Consider the following 19,905-nt stretch of genomic DNA (forward strand, 5'->3'; position numbering starts at 1 on the left):
CAGTGGAATTTGTGCTTGCGGTGATGCTGATGAAGATGCTGAACATATTCTTCTTCATTGTAGTCTGTATGCGAGTGCCCGAATGACTTTAAAGACTGATTTGAGACGTCTTTCTATTTTTTGGCGACCTGTCTTATCAGAACTGGTCAAAAGTATTGAAAGTCTTGCGGCCTTGCGGAATTTTGTTTTTAATGTAAATTTGTAAATTTTTCTCCTTTTGGTTTTCTACGTAAGCCTCATGCTATACTTTGTGGTGCATGAGGAGTTTTAAGTCGTTTAAATAAAAAAAATAAAGAAAACAAAACAAAAAAAGCCGCTTATAATTAAATAAAATTTATAAATGATTTAATAAATAATTAACTGGAAAAGAAAGCTTCATCAAATAATCGGTGAATGTTTTTATAAGCGATAATTGCATATTTATTAGAAAAGATAAACCAACAGATTTTAACCGTTAAAATTTTCATTAAATATCAATAAATATTAAAAAAACGGTTAATTTATTAAAAAAAAAAAACTGCCGCGAACAAAACACTCGATACGATGACTTTAACAGCCATATTTCGAAAGAGCTGTGGCACTTTTCCTGTATAAAATGCGTCTTTAATGATCATCCAATAAAAATTACTATATAGAAAAAGTAAGAAAAAAGAAGGCTTAAGAACAGAAAGAATTGCATCTGTGATTTACTTTCTAAATTGCGTGCCATAAAGAAGTTAACCAAAAGAGAACATCCTAATCCTTTCCGATTCTTTAGGAGAACAAATCTATGAAGATGTGATATAATGGAAAACAATTTGAACTATGAACAATCCCACACGATTATTCGCGAATAAGAAATGAAGCACGATGCTTACATTTGCTTCTAAAAAGATTATTCCTTTTCCTTGGCGAGATAAAAAAGATTAGTAATATCAAAGGGCAAACCTCCCCTTCTGTTTCTTAGAGGGGATTTTTTTTCTATCCTATAATTTTCTTCTTTATTCATCTTATTTTCACGAGTGAAGAAAGTGTTGAAAATTGCACAATGTGAACAATGGTTTATTCAAAAAGCTTTAGTTCTCAAACTTGGCGAAAACTAAATACCGTTAGAGAAACCCATGGATTGCCTAACTACAGGCAGAAGAAAAAAGAAAATGATTTGGCGAATGGTCACGATATTGAATAACTATGGTTTTATGCTTCCTTCCTTCTATAAGCGCGTTTTGTTACGCTTTAATGGGTTTAGTCGTTTTCACAAGTTAATATTTAAAATGAAAAGTGATTGCAAAAAGGTTAATGTTTTTACAAGAGGATGTAGATCTTATTATAGCTTATGGCCGAATCTCTAAGAACATAATTTAAACTGCATCTTCTTTTCACATCTTTTATAAAATCACTTTATAGTAAGAAAATATTTTTTTTTTTTAAAATTGAATTGGAACATGGAATTATTTAATAATTTAACACTTACCCACCCACAAAGCATTATTTGATTCAAATTAAGTGACAGGTATTAAAATTTTTATTTCATAATACAAGAAGACGTATTAAGAAATATTTAAAACGTAAGTAAAATTAAGGTATCCAACTGGGTGAAAATCAGCAATTTCGACGAAAATTTAAATTTTTTTTTTATTAACCATATTTGAACTTAGTTCATTAGGTATCCAAAACCCTTTAAGTTTTTTTTTCTTATTTTTAAAAATAAATTTATAGTTGTATTTCCGTAAGCTGACACACGTAACTGGAAATAACATGTGTTTTGCTATGTTTGGAGTGTTTTACCATTTTTATTTGAAGACATTATATTTTTTTAAGACAAAAAAAAATCATTTTCAAAAATTAATTTTTTAATTATTAATTATTTTGATATCAGAATTTTCTTACATTTCAGAATTTACTTGTATTTTAAATACTTTTTCTGAAGAAGGCTGATTTTGAGAAAGTTTCTATACGCTAACACACATTATAAGATAAGTTAACAATTTGGAATTCTTTGAAAATTTATATGTAGGTTTTGTATAAAGTTAGGGATGTTTTGAACAAAAATCTAAGGTTTGAATATGAATTGGTTATTTTTATCAAGTTTTTAATCAATCAGTTTGTTTTTTTATCAAGTTAATTAGAATTTTTTTTAAAAAATTGAATATCAAACAATATATTTAGTTCTACTTTATTGTTTTTCCGATTTTTTTTTGTTCAAAACGCAAGCAATCACATTATTGATGAAGAGAAAAAAATTATTCCAAAATTTAAGCATTATTTGTTGTAAAGAGTGACGAGAAAAATTCGCAGTTTTTTATCAAGTTATTTAGAATTATTCTTTACAAATTGAATATCAAACATTGTATTTAGTTCTATTTTATTGACTTTTTGACATTTTTTTTTGTTCAAAGCACAAGTAATCACATTATTGATGAAAAGGAAAAAATTATTCCAATATTTAAGCATTACAATTTGTTTTAAAGAGTGACGTAAAAAATTTGCAGTTTTTAAGCTCAAACTTGCATTTATTCAAAAACAGGTAACTTAATAAATTTTAAAACTTTTCTTTAAATTTATAAACTTATTAGCAATCCCACATACCAATATAAAATTGAAATTTTAATTAAACTGTTTTTTTTTTTCAAAAAAAGTGGTGGTTAAACGAGTCGGATACCTTAAATAATTACACTTTACTCTAACAAAATTTTAATGGAGGAATAAAATTTCTTAAAATAGAGAAAAATAAAGTTGCAAAGTCTAGCTTTTGTTGTCAAATTAAATGATCATCTGTTAGCAATGTAAGTAAAGATTCGATTTATATTCCCAAAAATATAATGAAACATCCCTATGTTAGTATTATATTTTAATTTTTTCAACTTTCGTTGCATGAAAACGTCTTCGTTTGTTAAATAGAAAATTGAAAAACAAGATTTTTTCGATCGAAAATTAATTTCTGATTTCCATTTTAATTGCTATTATAATTTATTTTTAATCCGCATTTTAATTACTGGCAGAAATGATAGTATTAATAATATGTCTTTATATATTTTGATATTTACCTTGAAATTTTAATTTTAATTAATTAGTTAACAGATAATGCTCTTAAAAAATGACTGGATAAATGGGGACTATTAATGGGGAAAAGATTACAGAGCTATTTTAGAAAAGATAATATGAAGCTTATTTGTAATAATAATTCAGGTTAATTCATGTAAATAATCTCTTATTAGGGTATTTTTTTATAAAATTAAAATAAATTCACAGTGTCAAATTTATTCATAGTTTTTTCCAATTTTAGGCATTTATTTATTAAAATTTAATAGTGTTTTTGCAAAGACTATTGCCCATCCCAAAGTCTTTTTTAAGCTCAAATTTCAAAATTGACAATGAAGTCTTATTAGAGTCGTGGTGGCTCAGGTGATAGAACGTTCGCCTTCCAGTGAGGTTAACCGAGTTCGAATCCCAGCAATGGCTTGTCGATACAAATCCTCACCCGGCATTCAAAGACCATAATGCTGACGTAAAATATCCTCAGTGGTAGACGGATCATGGGTTAGAGTCCCCTTGCCGTCAGACTAACCGTAGGAGTTTTTTGCGGTTTCCGTTCCATGAAGCGCAAATGTGGATTAGTTCCATCATAAAGTCCTCCACGTAGGCAAATTTTCCCCATATTTGATCCGAGAGTTTTCTTGTCTTCTGGATTGGGTTCAAAATCATAAGGCTACAAAGTTGAACATTAGTTGTCATAAACCGAAAATGGGCTCAACTGTTCAACGACGGTTATAAAATAAAATGAAAATGAAGCCTTGTTATTCTTATAACAGAATTAAAATGTGTGTGTACTTCTGAATTTTCAATAATATCTATCTTGATATTTTGATACCGGGAAAACTTATTACGAAAATGCTTCAAATCATTTATGAAAACGTATAAGTTCATTTCTAAAACGTAAAAGTTCAGTTCTAAAACGTATAAGTTCATTTGATAATATTGAATATTGAATCGTAATACTGAATCTCTTTTTACTAAATCATAATAACTTTTCAGAAAAATAATTCATTTAGATCATTAGTTAAATTTTAAAGCTTTAAACACGAGATTAATGTTCATGACCAACAAAATATTTCAAACACAAACATTAATTAGGTTAATCACACTAATTCACGTAACGTTTATCGATTTGAACTTCAAATATTTCAGAATCGATTTCACAACTACAACTTCATGCAAACACCAACAATAATAACTAAAATATAAACCGATACACTTTTACTACAAACCTTTCACAATAACCGTCTATAATAGAACAATGGGTGGAGGCGCATAAAAAAATTCGAGAGAAAGTAAAAGACCTAAATACAAGAAATATCTAGACAGTGATTAGTATATTAGCTCGTTAAGGCAAAGAATTGGGTTTTTTGATCAAAATATCTGACAAAAGCAGCGTTCCAAATACCCGAAAGACACGAAAGGTCCCGTATGTCTGACAATCAGCACTTGAGGCAACGGTAAACGGCCATTGTATATATAGTGCATAACTAACTATACTTTATTTGCTTACTTTTTGTAGTCTTGCACTTCAGACGTTCTTGAACGAAACAAATAGTTGAGATGATGAAGTTGGTAAGTGTTTAAGTTTATTACCAATGGAAGTTTAAATGAAGCATTGTTATTTAGATTTAAGAAGTTTGTTTATTTAATATTATTTGCTCTTGAAGTTTGTTATGAAAGAAGGATTAAATATGAAAAGGTCAGAAATTCAATATTTCATAATTTAATCTTGGATATGCTTTAAAGTAAAAGTTTAAAAGTTTGGAAGTGTTTATTCTTTTTATTATAACGGATTTTGTTCAAAACAAAGCATTGTAATTAAAATTTCAAAAAAACTATTTATTTGGCTCTTAAAAATGTATTTTGTATCATTTTACATCATCAGCTAACCATAGATTTAACAGATAAAAAAGAATTCTTCAAAATTCGAACATTTTCTTTAATTTAAAACTATGACGAGGAGAAATGATTCAGCATTGAATATTTAAATGACAACATGATATTCAGTTTAAAAAGGCTTTTGTTATAATATTATTTTATCTTGAAGATTATGAGTTGTAATAAATGATCAAATGGTTTAATATTTAATTTAACTATCAGTTCCTTCCAATAAATTTCTTTTTAAAAAGTCCACATTGTTTAAAAGAATGCACTCTTCCTCCCTATCGTGATTGAGAGTCAGCTTTTTCTAATCGTCCAAGCAAGCGCAATTGCTTAAAAATGCGCTATTAAGCAATTTTTTTTCGTTGTTCTACCAAATTATTATGAAGTGTGTTGAATAATTGTCACGTTTAAGAGTCACCTAAAAATTATCGAAATTCAGAAATCTTTAAGTTCTATTTTTCCAATATTTCAAATTTAAAGAAGGTAACGTACTTTCAAACTTATTTTAAAAAAAAAAAATTTTTTTTTGGCCTTCTAGCAAACATGGGCTAAGTTCATAGTGTGCTTACTTTTAATAAGATTGGGAGTACATCTTTTGATTGCTTGACAGTGCCCTAACTGCATTTCAATTTATAGTTATTTTCAGTTTCTACTGTGACATAGTAAAAATAAAACACTAATTAACTATAAGAAACTGAATACAAATCATTAAATTCAAAATGCGAATGTGTTTTAAACTTCAAAAAGAGAAAAATTAGCATTAATGTTTGCTTTTTTAAAAACTTATATTTATTATTTGCGATAATATTTTTGATTTTTGAGCGTATAAGAATGAATAATTAAGAAAAGGACTAAAATAACAATATTTTTTCAGCCCAGTTGTAATATTTTAAAGAGTTTTTTTTAAATATCACTTTAATTGCAATTTGTATTCCTTTTTTAAAAGTTGGTATTAAATATGTGTATTTTACCCATATATCTTCACAGATCTTGGTAGTTTTGTTATCTTGGATAGCTTACGTCACCTGCCAATATGATCTTTCACACCATCACGATCATGGTGGTCATGACTACCTTGAGTCAGAACATGGCGAAAAAGGCCATGGTCACCTTCAAGCCTATGAAGTGACTGATGATCAAGCTCACAAAAAGCACGGCCACCATGAGGTTGCAGCCCACAAGGCTTATGGAGACAAAGTTGCTCACCACGACAGCCACCACAAGGATCATGACAAGGGATATTATGAAAGAAATAAGGGGAAAGGATACGTAAAAGTAAAATAGACTGTTCTAAAATGTTGATGATTTGTTTCTAATCCCTAAGTGATCTAACCCAATTAGACCAATTCCTTAATTTCAAAAACTTACAGAAAGTCAAAAAGCAGAAGATGTTTTGAAAATTAACTAAAATCCAAATTAAAAATCAATGCAGTTCAACTTATCAATTCAGTTCTTAAAATTTCATCAGAACTACTCAAGCGATGCCTGAGCAGCCCTCCTGAAATTTACAGTTGTCCAACTCTTGTCTTGAACTTTGCACAAATACTAAACGTTTTCTGTCGCAGTTCAAGTAAGACATACCTCCAATGACCACTGACAAAGTCTGATATGCTAGTCTGCTGGCTTTTAAGTCCATCAAATAGCAGGGCATCATTTTATAGTTATTCAGTTCAGGTGTAAAAGAACTCAAACTTTAAGGGCTTTAAGTTTTATAAACTAAATGGTCTTATAAAATTAATAATTGTCAGCGAATTTACTTTGTAACTTGAAACAGGACTAACTTAAAAATTTTATACTTATACTTTACAGTATCGTTCTACAATATGAAAATTTCAATTAAAAAGTATTTGAAGCATAAAAACCTCACATTCTATAAGTACTGTGAATTTGAACTGAACAGTAATTTTTGCATATTATAAAAGAAGTTGATCAAAATAATACTTTGATGTCTCTCGTAACATTTGGGAAATTTTCTTGCACTGCCAAACTTTGCAGGGTTGAGGAGAAATCCTTTCACCGTCAAAACCGTTGCTGAGCAACCATAAAAATCTAGAATAGAAGGGACAAAGAATATTTATTAACTCTTCTTAGTTACAAAGAGGAATCCTACAAAATTTTCCCAGAATGTTAAATTATTTGATAAAAAATCTCCTTAAACAGCGCAATCTCTGCTCCATAACCTGAAAAGTTTTCAAATACCGAATGGAATAACAAATAACAGATTGCATTTTATTATTTAAGTCACTTATATTTTGCAATTAAACAACATTCAAAAATAAATTTTTTAAAATTGATTGAATAATTTTTCAAAACAGTGAAATTTAGTACAAATCTTTCTAAATTAAAATCTGTGTATCACAGATTCCATAAAAAAGAATTGCATTTTCTTTAATTGCGTCTGCTTAGCTTAATTAGATCAAATAATTTTTTTTATTTCTCACGCAACTCAATTAGTTGTAAAAAATATTAAATTTCAAACTTAAGATATTCAGTTCTAAAAATCAGTTCCAATTATTTTTCTTTTTTTCGTCAAGCATGAAAAGTTCGTTTTCGTGCTACCGTCCTTTTAACCTTTAATTTACTACTTTTTAGATATCTCATAAGCCTTTTAGATAGTTTCAAATAGTATGGATCACAAACGATTGTGTTATCATCTATTTATTAAATTTCAAGCTAATATAAGAGTAATAATCAAATAAATATATATGTAAATCAAAATCAAATTTCACACCGATGTATCGAATCCAATTTGTAATTTACTGATGAATGAAGATCGTAATATGACATTCCTTACTTCATTTCGCTCTCCCGCCAGAAAGTCTTATTTTGATTCTTCTTTATTACATGAGATAAACTAGGAAAGTTTTCCATGGCCATAACAAAGTTTTTATTACCCATTCGGAAAATGTGTGTGGTTCTATGTTTTTCATGCCCGCACACTTTTCGACTTGATCTACTTCAACACCATAATCTCAAATAAAGAGTTGTAAGAGTCATAAAAAATCAGGCTAACAAAAGCAATCATAAAAAAGCAGCACAAGATCAACGATAAAAACAGACGATAATTTCGGAACTTCTTGCAATTGGGTTTTTTCGGACTGAGTTTTTCTCTTTAGTTTCACCAACGTTCCTTTTTTATATTTTTACATGAACTTAATTTAAATTATTTTTATGCTTTTTTATGGTTTACTTTTTCACAATTACCGTCTTGACGGTGATTTCAACATAACTATGGATGCTAAAGAAGAAAAAGAATTCTGTTACGTCTTAAGAAACGTATATTGGCTGGGAATTGAAAATCAGTGCTACCCATTAAAAGTCAATAGGACAACAAATAATTGATGTAGTTTATGATATGATTCGAAATGTTGCGGCGTTTAGGTGTTTATAAACTCTATCCAGAAAAACAAATTTTAACCAATGAGGAATCAGTAATGCCAATAATGTGATTACGATTTTCTATCTTTTTTTTGGTATGATTATTATTATAATTAGTATTTTATCGACAAATTTAGAATAGTTTTCTTTTGCAACATGTATGCCCTATTCTGAACAAAAAATTACTAAAAAAAATATTACTTGTTTCTTAATCACTAAAATTATATAACCGAAACTCTCCTGAAATTTATAGAATTTATCTGATTCATCAATGTTTTTTTTCCTGTAGTGATCGTTGTTGTCATGACAACCACTGTATCTTATTGTAACACTTTTAATGTAGGCTTACGAATATGACCACATAAAAACTCACCATGACAAAGGTTCTTCTCATGATGCTCACGATTACCACCATGATCATTACGGTAAGGAAGGCAGTCACAAGCACGCCGATTATCTCGATGAAGGTCATGATAAATACGCAAAGAAAAGTTATGATTCTGGTCATGGATATGATAAATACGGTAAAAGCCTGGGCAAGCACGGAGGATATCATCATAGCTACGACAGCAGAGGACATCATGTTCCACTGCCCATTTTGTCTCATCACAGCTACAAGCCAGGGGTCAAAGTAGTATATTCTCCAGTCTATGCTGGACCAGAACATCTTAGTTACAGTCATTAAAAAACTCTAAAAGACGGTAATTATTGCAGTTAATTATTCTAACTTATCATTATTTTTTGCATACTGTTCCCCAAAATGTAATTTTTATATTTTTAAAATTTTCTAATTTTGTAGTTAGCACATAAAACTGCCTCTAGATAAGTTCTCTAATTTAAACTTTTGGCATCATTTGCGTTTACTGTACAGTTATTTAGCTTTTGTTTACATAATTTTATGCTTTTATGAAATGACTCTGACAAAAAAAGTATGGTCAAAACTACGGATTTTTTGCTCTATGGGAACAACAAGAAACTCAGTAATTTTAACCGAACGACTATGATAATGATTTTGGTAAAGTGTTATGTTATAACAAGTAATAAAATTTGGTAAATGTCAAAAAATTAGGTAATTTTATTATAATGTCTTAGCATGTCATAAAAACCATCTTTTTAGTAATGTATTGTTTACTACATGCGTGATAATATTCACTAAAATTATAAAAATCAGAATTATTTTTGATAAACTGCCATTAATGGACGGAAAATTTACCTAATAAATGGTTTAAATACCGTATATTTTTATTTTAATGACCAAAATTATGTTTTTCATACTGGAAATATCATTATCATAGAATACGGGAATTTTACAAGAATTTCTACCTTAAATTTCATAAATATTCTCAATTCTGAACTTAATTAAATGAAAAATTACAGATTGACCCTTAATATTCATGGATAGAGATACATTTAAAATTTTAAATCATCGTTTGTTAAAAATATTTTCTTAGTATAAATGTTTCCGCTTCGATACATTTAAATCAATATTTAAAATAAAATCAATGCATGATAAAACGTGATTAAGCAAATCCTTATGTTTAAGGAAAAAAAACTCTGTATGCCTTTATACATCACTGAAAAACCCTAAATTATTCAAAGAACTGTATATTTAAAATTTTACGACGTTCAGAGATTGGTGATACGTACAAAAATCCTTTCACTTATAAAGTTTATGATAACTGTTCAGCAAATGCAGCCTTAGAAACCCAGCTTACGTCCCAGGTTAACCTGTTCCTCCATACGCTCAATAACATTTGTTTCCATCATATTCTCTTGGACGAGTGGGGAAAAATTGATTATCCTTAGGATGTGTACCAGGTTCCCAAGAGCATGCATTTAACATTTAATTATATGCATCAAAACTTGGTGAGTATATGTATCTTTGCATGCACAACCGTCTTTGTGCGTTGTAAAAGTTCTAAATAAACAATCCTTTACATCCTGTGAGTCATTTAGGCTTACACTCTGAAGCAATTTATGTTCTCAGCTTTAGTAATAAATATTTTGTAGTCAATTTCTAAAATAGTTTAATCATCAACTTGATGTTTGAATTTACTAATTTTGGTTATATTTATATTTTACAAAAAAAACTTTAAATCTAAATCTGTGTCTTCTTTTTAGGTACAAACTGTTTGCCAACAACAGTCATTTCGATGACGTAGCATTGTAGATACAAGTTAACTTTGTCATGGAGTGGAAACAACAGTTTACATCAGCTGTAATATTTATAGTGGATGTAAATTAAGTCCTAGATTGTTCAGATTTAAATCATTTTTGACTTTGTAAATAAAGAGTATATTTTGTTACAGCTGAGTTTCTTATTTATTTCAAGTTCTTTGCAAAGTTTTGATGCGTCATCTGTAAAAAAATATGCATAGAATATATATAATTCAATCGTTTGATCAAACAAAAACTTGGCCATGATTATATACATTTCTCAAAAGAAGCATAAGCTTGGTTAGTTTTATGTCTGTTGTGAAAATGCAATCGAACGACAAATAATCGAAGTGGGTTTTGAAGAAATTAGAAGATTCACAACATTGCAAATTACGAATAAGTACGATTTAAATTCAGAAACAAAGATATATCGAAGAACAATTTGAAATGAATTTATTCTGTTGGGCTTGAAAGTTGATTAAGCACCAAATATCAAATTTTTTGACAAGTCATTGGAAAATATATATTTACTTCTTTCCAACCTAATAATTTCGTTTCGTCATACAATCTTTTTATCAAGCAATCTTTTCATCCTCATGCATTCTTATATATTCCTCCTAAATTTTATTTCCAAATATTTTTTTTAATTTCCCCAGCAACCAACACTGCACGAAAAAAACTGAAAAGTTTTTGAGAATGTTTCGAAATTTCGGCTTATCAAGCAGGTTTGACTAGAGTGATTGCTTTTTTCTTTCAAAATCTCAAAAATAACTAATGGAAAACAAGAATGACTTGAAAAACGCATGCATATCGTTTAGTAAAGACACAAAAATATAAGTTCAAATATATCTTGCTACAGAAACATGAGGTAAGTTTATCTATATTATACAGAAAAACAGATTTCACATAGTAAGGATTAAAAAAAAAGCTTTAAAAGAGATAATTTAATTTATATACTTTGTATACTTATAAACGAAACTCTTGAGAATTTTCTTGTATTACTATTAATTTGATAGGCGAAATGTGACTGAATAACAAAGAATCAGCTAAAAGAGAATTATAGGAAAATTTCTTTCTTTAAATCATTCACATTAAAATATAGAAATTTCAAAAATTTCATATTAACTGAAAAAAATCTTCTGAATTTAAATAATCCATGAAATATTGGAAGCTTTCAACATTGAACTGCAATGTGTAAAATCAACTCAATAATTACACAAATGTAACTCATGTCTATTTGAACTCAAAACTGAAATTAAGACCGACAGGAAAAAATTTGCTTGCAAAACCATTTCATTGCTAGCTTGTTTGTGGAATGAGTAAAATATCCCTAATTACCAAAATTTTATACAATAGTGATAATTTCTACCCTACAATTATAGGAAGAGACACTTTTCAGTTTTTGTCATCGTTTAAAATTTCTTAAGATTTTCTTAAAGAATAATTTTAGTACTTCAGATGTGTTTAAATCATGCGATTTCTTAAAATTATCAATTAAATTTAAAGCTTCCAGAGGCTTAAGGAACCGGTTATAAATTACGAATGAAAAATATTGTTTCTGAACATCCTATGCCAAAAAAAATAGCAATAGGATTGTAACTGGCACCAATTACTTTGGTTATTGCAAGCAATAACTGGATAAAATTGCGCAAAACTAGCTTAAAAATTTATGGAAATTTTTTAAAAAGCACAAAAGCTGCTTAGAAATTTGCTAGGAACTTTTTTCACATTCAAGATATTCAAATCGAATATTTTTAAAAAGTTGGCAAAAACGATGCACAAAAAAAATATGAAAACATTTTATTAAATATTTTCATGCATGTGCCGTATGAAAAAACTATTTTAAATGCTTATTTCTTGCGTATTTTTAAGGAACTATTTATATTATTAACTAAATTTTGTTCCAAAAATTTTGTTTAATTTTATAGAATATTTCTGCACTTATAGAAAGAAAAATTAGTCTAATTTCAATAAAATTAGCCTTTTTTTAAAAAATGTCAGTATCTCTATAAATATTTTATACAGTTATTGCATGTAATAACCTAAGTTATCAAAACAACTTACAAGCTTATTATGCTTTCTGGCATAGGGTATCAAAAAACACTGTTTTTTTCGCAATTTATTGAGATCCCTTAAAACTCTGAAAGCTTCAAACTTTATTAATAAGAATAATAATTCCCTTGACCTTAGCACCTCTAAAGTTAAAAAGAATTCTCTAAGTATTTCACCTATTATGAAGATTTGAAAAAAATGCAAAAATCTAAAAGTGTCAGTTTCACTGTCGGCTGCTTTAAATTATGTAGTGTAAAAAAGCAGTCTAGGTGTTTCTTCTAGGTGTGCATTCTAGGTGTTTTAGGACACTTAGTGGAACACCACTTAAGTGTAAAGTGGAGTGGTAGCCACTTTAGGTGTCCAGATATATGAATATTTTTTTACAGTGCAGCCCCTTAAAAGTATTCCCAATGGTGAAATACTTATCCAATTTGGTGTTTAAAAACTCCAAAAATTGTGTAAATGAATACTTTAAATCAAGTTAATACCAAATAGAGTGCCCATGTACTTTTTAAATGGTGTAGTTCAATCTAAACTCCAATATTTGAGAAAGCTCTATTTACTTTATTGATGAATTATTTTCGTCAGTTTCGTGGTGTGTTTGGATACCGTTAGATGATAATAGCAGATTGTTTACGCTTGAGCACGAGAAGGAAAAAATTTGTTGTTGCTGGCGAACATTCCACGAAAACAGAAATTAGATGTTATGAAAAGATTTTTGTGTTCGTAGTTAGCTACTTTGAATTCATCTTGATATTCTCTTTGTACTATATTGAAAAAAATGTGGTGTAATATCTCTCCGAATATAGTCTTAAACAATCCAAAACAATGGGTTAAGGAACATTTTATTCCAAGTTAACTCTAAATTAAACGTTTATAAGAAATAGTTTAAATCTAAACACTTAAATTCAAATAATCTTACACCAAACTCAAGGCTTTTACTCCATACGAAACTTATTTCCATCGTTGGCGATATCAAAAGTTCAAGAAACGTCTAGTAGAATATTAGAAATTGTTAACAATCGTGAAAGTGCTGCTGGCGAGAGTTAGTTTGTGCTTTCAACACTGGTGTTCATCAACAAAAACAAAAATTCGTGTTTAAATACGTATTTATGTTTTTAGTTTTGTAATAAGGATAATTATAATTTAATTAGAAAATCTCTGAGAACTGTATTAAAGGATTTTATAGTATATAATTTGTATCCTTTTCCGTTTTAATAAGCCTAGTTTGAATTCGTCTCAATGTTTTCTTCGTGCTGCGCGTATGTTTGATTTACAAACTAATTTTATTTCAAGAATTAGTGTATGTCAGCAACTTATGTTACTGATTCTTACTTCATACCGCATGAAAAAATTAACCTTACTGACTTTTTTTATATCTTACCTTATTGTAATTATAAATTTTAGTGTTACTAAACAACAAAAATGGCGATGACTACTTTACACCAAGTAGTTTAAAAGAGCATTGGTGCGATGACATCTAAGAGTTATGCCACGATTCATTACACATATACAATACACCACGCGTAAAGTAGTTGCCACCATTTTTGGCTTTGACATGCACGTTAAAATTTCGCACAGTTTATGCACATGTTCGATTAACCAATTCATATTATTTTAAAAATTAGTGCCATGCATTCATCCTAAATTAATGATTCATTTTTATCACATTGTAAAAATAACTTAACGAACTCTTGTGTGGATAACATTTTACTGTAATTATATATATCCGCGTTACCTACTGAATGTAAAAAAATGACGGTAGCTATTTTACACCAAGAAGTGCAAAAGAACATTCTTGCTGTTTTACTACACCAGGAAGTACCTTGGCTCTTGGAGAAGTGAAATATCAAGAACCAAGAGTTATGAATGAGGTTTTATTTTACTTTAGTGTGAAGTAGTTGCCGCCACTTTTGGTATTGAGGTACAAAACATTTTTTACTGAGCTCAAATTGTTCTCTCTTTTATTGTAATAGCTTGATTGATTAAAATCTGTGTTAAGTCAAGATTTACTACAACTATCAAATTTTTCGATGAAGTTGCATTTTAACGCACATCTTTAAGTGTTTTCTTGTTTTTTTAATTCCTGTCATGTACCTAAGTTATGTGTCATAACTCCCCTATACTGCCATAAAAACTGTCGTCGTTTATTATAGCTATTCTGACCTGATATTAAGGTCCAAAGATAAATATTTGTCATAAACGATCAATTAATTCTCAGGGAAACTCATTTAAAATTAAATGGAGTTTATTATTCAGAATAAAGTTAAAAAGGGAACAGAATTGCCTGTAGCTTAAATGAAATGATGGGTAATGCTAATCCTATGACAAAAAAAAATATTTTTCGCTTATCCGACCTGAAACGTTTTATTTTAAATATTAGAATGATATTTACGATTGCAGACTTAAATTATCTTCTGGAGTGATAAGAGTGTTACACAAGAATAGATTCCCTTACTTTTATTAGTGATAATATTATTCTACAATGTTTAATATTTTACATCAATCAAACATATTCGTCGTTCATAAAATTATAATTTTTGTATTGTTCATGCGCAATATGAAGTGATTTCTTTTGCTCTACTCGGTACCAGTTCCGTGGAGTCAGCTGTTAAAATGCTAGACTCCGACTCTTAACTTACTTCAGGCTTCGACTCGATTAAATATAATGACTAAATATGTGCAATATGAAGTGATTTCTTTTCCTCTACTCTACCAGTGCTATAAAGTCAGTTGTTGAAATATTAGACTCCGACTCCTAACTTTCTTCAGACTTCAACTCGATTAAATATTTCATTTAAAATTTTCTGCAAATTCCAGGAAAGTGTTAATATTATTTTTAAGTAATTTCTATTCTTAGATTATATAATTCGATTTATATACATTTAGAGTGATGGTCACTTAATATTTTGTATTATTTTAAAAAATAATTTTTAATAAATTTATTTGTATAAAATACTGAAATTGGGCAAAACCATTATTAGTAAGAAACTAAATATCAGTACTTCACACGCACCATCGCATGCATATAAACACATTAGGACAAAATAGGGAATATTTATAAACTAGAAAACTGTTACAAATCATTAAAAACATTATTCATATATTGTTGTAATTAACTTTGAAACTTTGAGAAATAAATTTGATTATAGAATTTATAAGTAAAAGATAATTAATTTATAATTTAGTTATTAATCTCGATATTTTAAAAATTTTCAACAACTTACTAAGCTGTTTTTAAATAGTTTGGTAAAACAAAGTGACTTTCAAGTGTGATTAATTATTAATTTAAACAATAATTCATACAATAATTTAGTAAGAAACGATTTGAATAATTATCATAAGATTCATTCGAGTAATAATTTTGTTTACGTAATGATAAATATTAGTCTAAATAATTTCCATAAGACTAAAATCTTTCTTTCCTCTCTTTTAATCTACAGGAACTAACTTTTAACTAACCGGAGTCTAGCACATTTTTCCGCCGACTCCAATGACTGCGACTCCTCAACTCCACAGCCTTACAATAAGGGGTTCTCAAATGGTGTTCCGTGGAACCTAAGGGCTCTATGGTAGAGTTATAGGGGTTCCGAGAGATAGGATTTTTTTTTATCTAAGTAATTATTTTGAAATTATAAATTATATTTAAATCCAATCAATAATCCATTATTTCTTTAACATTTCGGTTGCTTTTGTGAAATAAATTAAATGCCAATAACAGAGATAGTTATCTTTTTTTTAAACAAAAATATAATTTTTCTAACTACACTGCATAGAATTACTTATGGAAAAGATAGGCAGTTACAAAAAAATTTCTTTATTATTTCCCATTGACTTTTTCAAATCAAAATAAGGTAACTGAATTCGCAAATATAAAGATATATTTCCCTATTTACCATATTCAAAGTTTAGAGCATTCATTACTTTAATCGTTTTCAGCTTATGTATTTAAATCAAGAACTAGTTCATAGTATACTAGATAAAACTCCAGGACTACAAGTATAGTGTCAACCATAAAATCTAATTTAAGATTATTTATATAAAAAAAACTTATTTCACTTATTAAATGTTTTCAAAACAAAATAGTATTTAATAGGTTAATATGGTCACGATAAGCTTTATATACTCAAATAGTCTGGCTTCCGCTAAAAAAGTTTGATCATTTAGGGTTCCATGAACAAAAAATTAGGAACCGCAGTTCTAGACACAACTGATCTATAAATTAAGCCTATTAAATCATTTTTATTTAAATTCCTGTTGAACAATTCACCTTGATGTCGACCTTATTCCTATTAAGATAAAGTAATTTATCAACATTCTGCCACTCACGCTTGTGAGTTTTACTTAAAAGAATGCATAAGCGCCGAGTCGATAACAAAGGACTCATTTAACATACAAAAGAACATGAAAGATAGACGAATCCGATTTTCATTTTAGCTCTATTCAATCCACTAAACGGAATTGCATGCATTCTGTAACACAATATGTGAACTATCCATTCAGCCAGAGAAATAGCGAAGAATAAGGCCGTAGTAAAAAAATTCGGTATTTGTGATTTACCGCATTTTCCAGTTAATTAGGTTAACCAGGTCTGATTAAATATTTTCTTTTCAAAAAGCGAACGTGTCAAACTTATCAGTAAAAGCTTTACCTTCGGTATCTATATACTGATCAAAAGATAACATAGATCCGTACCTTTTGTTTGCTTTCTCTTAGGGAGAGGTTTTGAAAGTTTGTCGCCTATTGTCTCTACCTTTCACTCCTAGATACTTTCTCTTTTTTTCGATTCAGACAACAGGAAATGTTCTTAGAATATTGACATTATCCCGCGAACACACCATAGCGCGGCCGCGAAGGTTGTGTAACCAATCTTCAAGGTTGCGCGTTTGAACTCGGACGTAAATAAATCACGTCCTGACGATTTTCTCCGGTAAGGTTCAGTCGTTATTTGTGTGACATAACAATAACTAAATCAAAGATATTGCAAACTATCTTTTTTCGTAGTTACTTTTTTTATGTATCTCTTGCATTAAAGTGAATTAAGGTTAGAAAGGCTGGAGATGTCAGCAGAAGTGAAGCAATCGTGCACAGCTATTTGGAATAGAAGATTAAAATCTTTTCCTTACAATTATTTTGTCACAGGCAGAAATTAAGGGAACATAACTAGAAAGTAATGCAATTTTTAATTTTTATGTAGCCGGATGTTTTTTTTTTTTTTGGGTGTGTGTTTTGCGCAATAAAGCAGATTTATTGCAACAAATCAAATTGACATATTTATTGCTCCTCTCAAGGGTGGTCGAACGCTTTGGGAAGAATGGCACTATCTGAAGTAAAAGAAACTAAGTGTGTCACTTCCAACTTTTCTAACATTCTAAAAAATCTTTTTAAATATATTTATATAGACTAATGGTCTGATTATGGAATGATTTACACAAATTACGCATTTTTCTATATATGTCTGATAATATAACTTAAAAAAAGAATAATCAAAAAATAGTCAGTAAAATTTTATCACAGTAACATTTTCGAATGTTCAACCAGGTTATGTATATGTTACCGGCAAAGTATAAAGCACCGGCATTCTATAGAATGCCTAGGTATTGTATATAATACCGGATGTTTTTAAGCAAGGTATGAAATATGAGAAATATTACATACTTTCCCTAGGCATTGTATTTTATACCTAGGCATTCTATAGAAAGACAAATGCTATTTAGGTAAAGTATGAAAAAAACGTCCTGATGAGGTTATTATGTAAATGATTTGCATTTCTCAAAATAAAAATTTTATTCTGAAAAAATATTCTTATTCGAGTGCCATTAAAAAAAATTTATTCAAAATGCGAAAAGAAAAATGAAAGTTGAACAAACGATAATTTATAACCAAACATTATAGAGCCTTTCTTATTAAGGGAAGCAAAATTTTCATATAAAAAATAAGAAATTAAACTACTTGTTGCAACATGGCAGGCTTGAATGACATTTTGAATTACATTTTATTACATTACGAAATGAATCGGAGATGTATTTCATACTTTGCCGGTTTCTCATTTATCATTCTATAGAATGCCTAGGAAAGGTGTGAAATATAAATCGTTTCATACGCTGCCGGCCAGTTTTAGGCATTCTTTGCAATGCCTAGGCATTCTATGGAATGCCGGATTTCAAACTTTGCCGGTAACATATAAATCAAAATAAATAACTTGAAGTATTTAATTCTTAATAACTAGTTAGTACTTTATAAATATGGATTTTGAATTTGTACATACATTGTAGTTATTTGAAGTTAAATATCTTTCTTAAGTAAGAATAACTATCGCAAGACAATTCAAAGCATTGAACTCTTCCCATAGCTGCAATCATGTTGCCAAACAATATCGCTGAACAGCGCGCAAAATAAATTGGTCAAATAGTTTCTTAATTATCACATTTTTAAAAAGGTGATGCATTTAAAATTTGATTTTTCGAGAACTATTCTACAACTTTCGTTCAAATTTTGTATTCTACCACTTAAAATTACATTATTTAAAATAATGTAAAAAAATTGTATACCCTAAAATTCAAAATATTTTCTACCATAATTGAATAAAACGTTAAAAAATTATAAATATTTATTAAAAATTATTTTTTACATGCAATTATCTTTAAATAAATTAACTCTATAACTTTGTGCAAAAAATTTTTCTGATTAGCTTAAAAAAGTTTTTGATTTTTGAAAGATAACAAATGCGCAATTTATGGATCGATATTTTTGAGCCGCTCTCATGACCTAACTATGGTGATATTATGCTCTATATATTTACCAGATTGTATACTATATATTTACCAAATAGCGCCTACACTCATTATTTTGAGGATCAGGAAGCCTTAATCGTCGAAAAAAATGTATGTTTATTAAAGAGGAGTATGTTTTTATATCTGATTTCGTAGGTGAAATTATCGTATGTATTAATTAATAAGCCCACAACGATTGCATCCTAGTACCTAACAATTGCTTTCTCAGCGATTGCGCTCATTAGACCAAAAGTTATTCAGAGTATTTCGTTTTTTTTTTGTTTTTTTTCTTACTAACTGTTCAGCTGCACCACTTTCTAGTGATGTTGTATTTATTAGGCTTTAAGTATGTTTTTTGAAAAAAATTTACAAATTTTTTGAAGCCCAGGTTAATATTACTTTTAAATTTTTTAATAAAGACTTCGCTTGTCACTGTATAAAATATAAAATTCCAGTATTCCTATAGATTAAGCTGAGAAAACAGGTTTTTGTTGACTTTCTTGCATAATTATTACTCTTAGGTATGTTTTAATTAACTCATATTGTGAATTCGTGGGGGGAAAAGGTGAAATACGTTTCAAAGTGCGCAGAAAATTAAGTTTTTGCCTTTTAATAATAGCTGATAAATTGGAAGGAGAAGGAA

The 19,905-nt window shown here is 28.8% G+C and overlaps 1 protein-coding gene across 1 annotated transcript; it reads left to right on the forward strand.

Annotated features, from left to right (window-relative positions):
* The first annotated feature begins 4,310 nt into the window (after positions 1-4,310).
* Positions 4,311-10,588, forward strand: LOC107437880 (uncharacterized). Its single transcript, XM_016050010.4, has 4 exons — positions 4,311-4,590; positions 5,890-6,177; positions 8,624-8,981; positions 10,402-10,588. Exons 1-3 carry the CDS (start codon positions 4,579-4,581, stop codon positions 8,963-8,965), a joined length of 642 nt encoding a protein of 213 aa, XP_015905496.1. The 5' UTR covers positions 4,311-4,578; the 3' UTR covers positions 8,966-8,981; positions 10,402-10,588.
* The last annotated feature ends 9,317 nt before the right edge of the window (positions 10,589-19,905 follow it).

This window comes from Parasteatoda tepidariorum, chromosome 4 (assembly GCF_043381705.1).
Source record: "Parasteatoda tepidariorum isolate YZ-2023 chromosome 4, CAS_Ptep_4.0, whole genome shotgun sequence".
NCBI lineage: Eukaryota > Metazoa > Arthropoda > Arachnida > Araneae > Theridiidae > Parasteatoda > Parasteatoda tepidariorum.